The following is a 10,415-nucleotide window of genomic DNA, read 5'->3' as shown; positions in this document are numbered from 1 at the left end:
TAAATTTTCATTGCATTATCCTATTCAGTTTGTATTAACCTTCATTGTTAAACACCAAAATCAATTTCCAAGGCAACACCCGTGTGACATAAAACGATTTTGACATGGAAATAACCAATAAGGCCAAGTATTTAACTACAAAACGGAATAAATAATTTTCCCTTTCTTAATAAAAAATTAATTAAATAGAGCAATACAAGTACCCCAATTTTTGCATAGATACCCAAAATGCCAATTAATTTAACTCCATCAAATTTTTACCTACTACATGACGTCGGCCCCAACTCACAAGACCATGTACATAAAATTAAAACAACAAATAAAATTATTCAATTATATTAATCTAATTCAGTATGACTTTATTCAGTAAAATCACAAGTCAAAATAGGAAAATCCTTTTTTCTTTGACCACCGACCATCACACCATGGGAGTTGGCTATGCCCAAAGTCCTGAGCAAGATTCAATTCCCGCAGTTCAAGCAAGTTCAAAGCATCACAATATTGATTATTGAAATCACTTACTTGGGTTGTTTCTTAAATAGTATTTACAGACAAGTTGAGGATAAAAAAGTAATTGCACACTTGCACCAGAAAAAAAGAAGAAGTCAAGAGAGAACAATCTACAAGTTTCATATATTCTTTGCTTAATACCTAGTTAACAAAGAGAGGGCCTTTTCAAAGTCGCCTAACAATTGTTGAATATTAAATGAATTAATTATCAAAGTTAAAAAGGAAACAGAGAAAAATTGGAAAATAAATGAAATCTCATCAGCTGGAAATATTTTAGTCTTCTAAAAAGATTTATCTACTTCATTAGAATTCTTCTCTTGCATATCATACAAGAACTTGTAGCTAGTTCTTAAACTAGTGGAGATGGATAAAGAGCCTAGAAAACTTGTTTTTCATTCGACTCCAGTGATCTTCCTGCTTATCCTTTCTTTGCTTTATTTTGTTCTTTTCTTGGTCAATTTTATTTCGTTTGATCAATGTAAACTTCTACGTTTATTACATATTCTTTTCCAGAATTCAGTTCTTTTTAGTCAATTATGCTGTATGACTAACTCGGGTTGAATCTTTCGATGTTTTATGAAAATGGCAGGGAAGAAAAACACCTCTAATTCAGAAACAATTTTCAATAGCAGAAAGGTCAATAATGAAACACTTGAAGAAAAGCAGAACTCCCTGGATTTTCTGCTTTCAAGCCTCCTAGCAGGTCGGCTATTACCCCACCCCCACCCCCAATTAGTAACACCATATGAATAAAATTGATGCATCTAAACAGGGGGAGATCAAGTGAAGCTCAAAGCCACTGGATTTGCATGTAATACGGCAATTTATTCTGTTCATTGTGTTGCAAATCAACCTGTAAGGATTGACACAAGAACGATGACGGTTTACGTTCCCTCTGATCAGCCTGTGCAAGAAACTGTTATTAAGCCATATGCTAGGCAAGAAGATCATAATCTTCTCAAAATAGTGACACCAGTCAAGATTTTGCACGGGAACACTACGCCACCAGATTGTCAGTACAACCACGAAATCCCTGCTGTGATCTTCTCGTCTAGTGGCTTTGTGGGAAACGTGTTCCATGAAATCAATGAAATCATCATCCCTTTGTATATTACTACTAAAAATTTTCAGTCCCGCATGCTATTCGTCCTTGAGGACTACAACCCATCGTTTCTAAGCAAATATAGCAAGGTAATCTCTCGTTTGTCGTCTTATGAGGTCATGAATCCGGCTGCAAATCAAAGCGTGCACTGTTTTCCTGGAGGTGTAGTTGGACTTAAGTTTCATGGCCATCTGTCTTTGAATTCGAGTGATGTCCCTAAAGGCCATTTGATGCACGACTTAAGACAGTTTCTTCGACAAGCCTATAATCTCAAGTTTAGCCATGTATCTCAGATCAAAAGGCCAACGTTAATGCTTTTATCTCGGAGAACATCAAGAAGATTTTTGAATGAAGATGAAATGGTTGCACTGATGGAAGAGTTAGGCTTTCGAGTAATTGTTGTTGCACGAGCAAAAGTAGTATCGAGTATGAACATATTTGCCAATCTGATAAACTCGTGCAATGTATTCGTAGCAGCACATGGTGCTGGCCTAACAAATGAGTTGTTCTTGCCTGATGGTGCAGTCATGGTTCAAGTTGATCTGCTTGGCCTAGAATGGGCAGGGGCCACCTATTATGGCAACCCAGCTTGTGCAATGGGCGTGCATTACTTGCGATATAAGGTTGAGCCCGAGGAGAGTTCACTTTTGAAAGTCTTTGGACGAAACCATACAGTCATTACCGATCCCAGATCCGTTCATGACCCATTAGGCAAGGAAGCATATCTTAATGGTCAAAATGTAAGAATCAATCTTGCTAGGTTTCGGGAGACATTAGTCGAAGCTCTTAGTCTTGTTGGAGATTCGACTCTATAATTTTACTCGTAAGCGAGGATTCATCGGTTGAGTCAAGCAATCAGGCAAATGTATAAATATGTTGCTCCGAACATATCACGCAAGTATAGAAAACAACTTGACAGCACATTTTCTTTTTGTTGTTGATATCAAAAGATGTAAATGGCTAATGCAGTTATCAATTTTTACAAGTAGTAGTGTAGCAAGCAACTTGTAGAATTATAATGCAATCTTTCTGCAGCATGATTTTGACATACTATTAGTGCCCCGAAAACTGAGGGCAGCAATTAAAGAGAGAAGGGAGTACGATAATAGAGCCCCAAAAACAAAGGACCTCGAAGTTTGTCCTTGGAGTAGGGCGACTCAGAGCTCAAGAGTAGGACAAAAGGCATATTCAATAAATAACTGTCTGTTGGTCGGACGGAGGCGGCTTGGCATTAGGTCTATTGGCATCTAGAAATATTTTGTACTGTCGTCTCATTACGGTCTTTTCGCATCAAGTTTTTAGGTAACAACATTAGATTAAACTTGATTTTTAAGGCTGTACTAGATTTGATACTGATGTTCATACTATAGAACAATTGCCAGTTTATTTTTTTCCCCAACAACACATTCCATTCCCGCCGGCTGAGCATCTTTTTGTTCGTTCTTTAACCAAAGAACCAGCCAAATGGAAACTTCCCGTGGTAGGTGGGAAGATCTAATCCAATTGGAAATGTATAGTTTAGAAGAAAATAACTAAAACTTCCCTGATTCCGTGCACAAAATTGGTTTATATTTTACAACCACAGCCAAAATTTCCTTCCAGTTTGATAATTCTAGTTCGCTTATGTATGAAATTAAGCCGTGATCTCAACTGGAAGAGCAAGGATAAGTAGTATGGAATTAGATATTAAGTTGTAGAGCCTAATTAGTGCCGTTGTACAGAGTCAGTGTTAAGTTGTGGAGTCAAATTGTCGTTGAGCAAGAATAGTTTAGGAATTTAATGCTTGTAATTTCGATTTTGCTCTAATTTAATGATTTAGCCATCATTAAAAAATTTGTATCGCCATTGAAAAGAGAAAGAGAACTTAAAAAAAATAGCAACTGCAATTTTTCTCTTGTAAAATTTTTCCATTATAGTGAATTATGCAGCGACAGACGATGACATAATATGATTGGTTCAAAATTTCTTCGATCAAATAAAAAAAAAATTTCCACTCTCTTTTTGACATCTGATCTATAGATAAACTGTAATGTAACTCGTACAAGCAGCATTATTCTAACAAAAATACCCTTGCTAGCGGCCAGGTACAAGAAACCAAGCACACAAGTCAATACAATAAAAGGTATAAAGAAAAAATAATAAGCAAACAATTAAGAGATCGTTTTCATACATGGTCATGAACAAGAATGGGAAATTAAATTATGCACTTCTGCCCCTGGTATTGAAAAACCAAGGTTTTAGTTTAGAATAATGATACTTGTACATCAGGAGTTACATAATGGTTTACATACAGATAAAATTTCAAATAAAGAGTGGGGAAGTTTTTCTTATTTAGTTAAAGAAATTCTAATCCAATCATATCTCACCATATCAAGTGTATATAAAATATTATATAAATCATTATGTACATATAGCACAACCCATTAATTTATTATCTGTAGACACATTTGATAAGAAAAATAAGATAAACACAAAAGGGACAGGTGAACCCTCATTGAATGAAAATAATGATATATTCGCCATCAACAAATGCAGTCGAAATTGACTTATTAACTTCCAACACTCGATTGTTACAATATTGTCTATCACAACCACATTTCCACTCGAAAGCTTTGAACAATTGTGCGAGAATTTTTGGTTAATTGCATATGAAGTTGATAAAAGAGATACGTGAAATATTTAATGCCTTGGTGGGAGATTTGTTATCTACACAATACACTACAATTCTCCACAGATATGTATAGTAATTTGCCTCACATTGCTTGGCAAAGTTGGAGAAAAAAACAGAAGCCTGTTATTTTGTTCAACTTCATCAGTAATCTGTTTTTTAAGTAACTTCATAATCTAAACAAAGGGAGAATATATATATCTTTTCATCGTCATGGCCAAACTCTCTGTCAAGTCTGCAGATAATAAATGTTCAAACAGTTTAAAGCGAAGGTCTAGCACTGATGAACAAATAGAGATGTACAGAGCAGAAAAAATTTCAGAGAGGTCAAAAAAGGTTCATTTGATTATTTGTGCAAAAACTAAATTGCCATGTAACGAGGAAAAAAAAGTACACGTACTCTGGATCAGGCCATTTCTTCTTGCCACAAACAACATATAACTTGTGTTTTGCTTCTTCAAAGTCATTTTCCCCGTTGAGATCATCAACGAAGATGTTGATCCCCTTAAATTATTGTATGCGGCAACTTATTAACAGCAGCCTTGCTGAATGAAACTTTGCATTTTCTTTTTGCTCAGAAGAAGCAGAGGATAGTAACTCTCTTGTTACGGAAGCTCTCTCAAAAGGATCTTCAAACGGTGATTTTTCAGGCTCAGTCCAACGTACCTTTCTCTACCAACAACCAATCCACACCTTTGACATATACACTGGCAATGTTTCTCTTTGCATTTAGCTCGATATCTTATGTCAGCATGCTTTTCAGTCCCTTTGGCACAGCTCAAAGAGCATTGCTATGGGTTGTGGTTGTTGTTTTACCATATCCAGCATAGCAATCGGCTCTAGAAGTTTAATCAAGGCCTAAAGAAAGAAGTAACAGAAAGAACGTGTGTGGGAGAGATTTATAATTAATCTTGCCAGCCCAACTCACTGAATATTACTTTGTAATTGAAAAATACTGCGTACATGAAAATTTCCAAGTCACTTAAATTTAGGATCAACCGTGCAACATTTTACAAACCACTGCATCAAATAACACTTTCGAAACAGGGGTGACAGCTTTTAAATAATGATTAGAGTTCGAGTTGTCAAGATAATATTCCAAGATGGCTAACAGAGTAGTGGTCGTGGATTCACTAGCTGTTCTTAAAACATTCCACAGTGGCCAACAAAGTCGCCATCCTGGAAAAATATTTAGAAGCTTATATCTGTAACAAACGCTTATTTAAACTTTCATGACAAATGTAACGTTTAACCTTCTCATCTAAAAGCTTGAGTTGTTCCAGAGAGGCCACATGTATTTATTTCAATCTTGTCTCAGTTAACCATCTCATCTCAATGCTTAAACTTTTAGATGAGGTAAATAAAAGTAATGATTATCATGGAAACTTCTTGTTACACTTTTTTCCTCGATGGCTTCAAGGCCAGTTTCCAACCATCAGGGAAGCCCAAATTCCATCTTAGTGAACTTGAAATCATTAAATTTTCGTAATGCATTTCAACTTTTATTTTTGATAAAGGAGTAACAAAATTTGTAACTACTTAGTTTGGCTATACAAACCAACATTAGTAGTTTGGCTATACAAACCAACATTAGGCAGTTCTGTTCTGAGTATATTTAAGAAAGAGCAAAATGCAAAAGGAAACTAATCTTCCAGACTTCCACTTTTTCTTTATACTAAAACCAGTGTCAACATATAGAGCAGCTGCCACTGACTCCAAAATGTCTGCGAGAATTTTTGGTGCCTTCACCAATCCTCCATACACCTGTCTCTTTCTCTTGGTTAACTGATGTTACGAATTCCTCTATCTGGAAAATATACAAAGAAAAATTTCGATAAGACTTTTTAAATTTAATTGGAAATTTTTACTTGGTTTCACAAGATCCACCTTGTTCACGATGCTCAAATGAGAAAAAAACCAAGAAAACATGTATAAAAATTGTTCGTAAATTATTGTTTGATGCATAGAATTAGATACAATCATATCCATCTCCATGTATCTTATGCTTACCCGTTGATTAGGTGGCTCATATGTTTGTATATTGGGGGCTAGTTGATGGAACAGAGGGGGCAGACCCATACCTGCCTGGACCCTTTGCTCCATTAACTAGCCCATTAGGTTAGGCGCAGATAAGTTGGACTGTATGATACAGTATTGAAAGGGTAATTTTATGATTAGGACTTAATTTAAACACTATATTATGACCCTATTCGAAATTAGTGGATTTATTTTCACTGTACAATGGATGTAAGCATATTACCAGCCCACTGAATTTCTTGTGTGTTAATCTTATTGTTCATCTTCTTTTCAATTTTATTATTTACTTTTGCGCAATACTGCCAATGTTTGCCTGCAATAATTTAGTGCCCCTATCATACACTTTTTGCATGTTGCTCAAATGATTGTACCTCGATACCATGAATATTCCTCTCAGACAATTTAGTGCATGTTGAGTACACAATATTAGATTATACTCAACAATATAATGGACAATGGATCTGTAAGTATTATGCTCTAGGTCCAATGGACTTTGGACATAAATATTTTTGATATATAATTAATGCAATTTAAATGGCAGATCTATTATTTAATTAATAGACAATTAAATAAATAATGGAGTCCGTAGATTCAAATCTTCGTAATTTGTAAATTACAAGGAGTTGTAATTGTGAGATACAAATTACACCTGATTGAATCTTAAATCGTCCGTGGTCGTAAGTAATAACGAGATACGGATATTGTTATTATGGATAGACCATCACGTGTAACATTTCTTACTTGTGAAGCGAATAGCTGATTTTACAAGTTGAAGTGTGGTGACACTGAAATGAACACATGAATACTTTGTTATAGAACAAAACATTGGAGACTCGTCGAGAGATTCCACATGAATAACTATCTGAGTGTCAATAGTTAATCTCTAACGTTCGCTAGTGGAATTGATCCTTTGACTTGAGGTTGTCATGGTACCTTATATGAGGATAGTCATACTTTGAGGGTGTTGGATGTTGCTCTGCAAAGGGCCGCTAATACGACATCGTATGGGTACGTCAAGAATCGTCTGAAGGTTGTGATTGATCAATAAATTACTCGTCACTCTTAGATAGTAGGAGATTATGATCTGCGTTTTATTCAATTAAGTCGATGATAAAATCTTAGCCAAGGTGTACTCATAAGTCGAAAAGGAGTTTTCGACTTATATTGACTTAATAGTGGAGTGAAAAATATGATCGATGATCGAGATTAACACACTTCCATATCTCGTAATTGATCGGATCATATTGACGAAGGGATTATAGTTTCACGGTAAAAGAACGAGTTTGGTTTTGTCACACCACATGACATTTCTCATCACATGTATTGCCCTAACACATTGCTAGATGTTAATTAGGGACGGCGAGTGTGAATTGATGATAAATTAAAAGGGTGTTTTAATTTATCAATTTTGATTAGATCAAAATAATATTTCACGTCATTAGGTATCGTGGTTGGGAACCTAATGGGTCGTACATAAAAGAGAATTGGAAGATTGCAAATTATCAATTGGTTAATTTAACAATCGTTAGATAAATTAATTAATGGAATTTGTTATTTATATTCTCGAATTAATTAATTGGATTAATTAATTCACGGACCGGGTTTAATTAAATGGATTAATTAAATATTGGACCGGACCGGACCGGACCAAGCCCGTTTGGGTTTATATAAATACATGGCTAGGGTTTGAGATCCATATGGTTTTAATTATTCTTGCTGGCACAAGAGGAGAAAACCCTGATAGCTGCAATCTTATTCTCTGTGTGGATCACCGTTGGAGGCTGGACAATTGGACAGCTGTGGGTGGCGAATCAAGATTGTTGGAACGAAAAGAAAAGCAAAAGGTTTATAGAATTCGTCAAAGGTATAATTTTTATCACGATTTCTATCTAAACACAAAGGAATCATCGGTGGGAATCGAAATAATTTTAATTTTTCGCTGTGCATGTATAAGTAGATTCCCAACAGTGGTATTAGAGCCTACTTTGTGTTTGTTGAAACATCATCATACAATCAAAAGTTGATTATTGTGTTTCTTTTCTAGTTTCTAGCAATTAAAGAAATTTATTTTTCAAAATATTGAAATCTGGTTCTGATTCGAAAAATAAAAATAAAAAGGGAAAGGGTTAGCAGCCGGTGGTGAACGCAATGCAGCACGCCGCTGCAGCAGCGACGACGAGCACGCCGCTACAGCAGAGAAAGCAGCAGCACGCGGGCAGCAGCTGCAGAGGTGGGAAGCCACCGCTTTTAACAGCAGCGACTTCCCGCCGCGATAATTAAGGGGCGACGACCGAAACTTGAAGAAGAATGAAGGCGATTTCTAGGGTTTCCTTTTTCCAGAAATCGAGTAAAAGAGAATTGGTGAAGGAGGCTCCATATGCAATTTATGACATTTCAGGGGGCCACCCGCAATTTAGGTTTAGGGTCAAATTATAATTTTAGAAGGAGGGACGATTCTGCAATTTCGAAAATTGAAAGGATCTATCCATGATTTTAATGACAAGGGGTCAGATTGCTATTTTCAAAAGGAGTTCTGATTTTGAATTTTAAAATGGATTTAAAATTTATTTTCAAAGGGTTTTGACCTATATTATTAATTTTGACCCAAATTAAAATCTTATTTAAAATTTGACGACATTTTATATTCTCGTTAAAATTGGATTTTAACTTAAATATTAAAACTTTGACCCCAAATTGAGTTTTATTTTATTTAGGGATATTGTTCTAGATTAAAATATTAATTCAATTTAAATTAGAGTTTGACTCTAATTCAATACTTAATTAAAATTTGATTTTAATTAATTATTCACCCGAATATATTCTTGAAATTAGAATCGGATTCTAATCTGACATTTAATCGAAATTTGATTTTAGTTAAATTATCTTACTCCAAAATTTTCCTTGGAATTAGAGTTGGACTCTAATTTCATAGTTAATTAAAATTTGATTTTAATTAAATAATTTACCCTAGCATTTCTTGAATTTAGAATTGGATTCTAATTTGACATTTAATTAAAATTTGATTTTAATTAAATTATCTCGCCCTATATTTCTTCTTGCAATTCGAGTTGGACTCTAATTTGGTATTTAATTAAAATATGATTTTGATTAAATAAATTTGCCCTAAGATCTTGAAATTAGAGTTAGACTCTAATTTTGTTAATTTAATTAAAATTTAATTTTAATCAAATTCAATCGCCTTAAGTTATGAAATTAGAGTTGGACTCTAATTTGATATTTAATTGAAATGTGATTTTAATTAAATAGTTCCACCCTATAATTATGAAATTAGAGTTTGACTCTAATTCGATATTTAATTAAAATTGGAATTTAATTAAATATGCCGCTAATTAAATTAATTGATTAATATGATTAATTAATTATTTAATTGCTCTGATCCATTTGTCTAAAAGAGTTTAGACGACTTTAATTGCTAGAAACTTGAAACATGTTAGGATATAATATTACATATTATATATACATACATTTATGTGATGAATATATTATTAGTGGATGCTTATGGACTCAATCATATGGATGTGTTGAATGGTTGAATTTTATTCTTGTTGTTTTGTGGGCCTGCGAGCCCGTTATTATTGTTATTATTTTGGGCCTACGAGCTCTTGATCATTTTGGAACTACGAGTCCGTTATTATTATTATTGTTATGGGCTTGCGTGCCAACTAGTATAAGATACAAGTTCCAACTAGACTAATTAAAGAGACAAGAAGAGGAGGAGACCATGGAGATGGTGCATTAATACTGATCAATGTAATATCCCCTAAGAATTGACCAGCTAGTCTTCCTTATGGCTCGAAAAGACTAGATAGTAAAGTCCATAATCGTCCACACTATTATATATATATATATATATATATTATTTATTTGCATGGTAGATGTATAATAAAATATATATTATTGTTACGATAAGACCTTTCAATGCAAAATCCCTCCATAAAATATTAAGTCACATTTATAATCGCCTTCCATCATTATGTGAAAAATCAGAGTCTCAAATCGTCTCAACTTGTTGAGTACACTCAAGGTTGGTCCATTAGGGATATGTTTGACATTATGAAATATTTGATATTTTTGAAT

The 10,415-nt window shown here is 34.2% G+C and overlaps 1 protein-coding gene across 1 annotated transcript; it reads left to right on the top strand.

Moving 5' to 3' along the window:
- The first annotated feature begins 660 nt into the window (after positions 1-660).
- On the top strand, positions 661-2,616 carry LOC111395740. The gene is made up of 3 exons (XM_023021874.1): positions 661-988; positions 1,100-1,213; positions 1,283-2,616. Exons 1-3 carry the CDS (start codon positions 874-876, stop codon positions 2,425-2,427), a joined length of 1,374 nt encoding a protein of 457 aa, XP_022877642.1. The 5' UTR covers positions 661-873; the 3' UTR covers positions 2,428-2,616.
- The last annotated feature ends 7,799 nt before the right edge of the window (positions 2,617-10,415 follow it).

The sequence above is a fragment of the Olea europaea genome, chromosome 6 (assembly GCF_002742605.1).
Source record: "Olea europaea var. sylvestris chromosome 6, O_europaea_v1, whole genome shotgun sequence".
Taxonomy (NCBI): Eukaryota; Viridiplantae; Streptophyta; class Magnoliopsida; order Lamiales; family Oleaceae; genus Olea; species Olea europaea.
The sequence above is the reverse complement of the archived record's forward strand: the minus strand, read 5'-3'. Positions and strand labels throughout refer to the sequence as shown.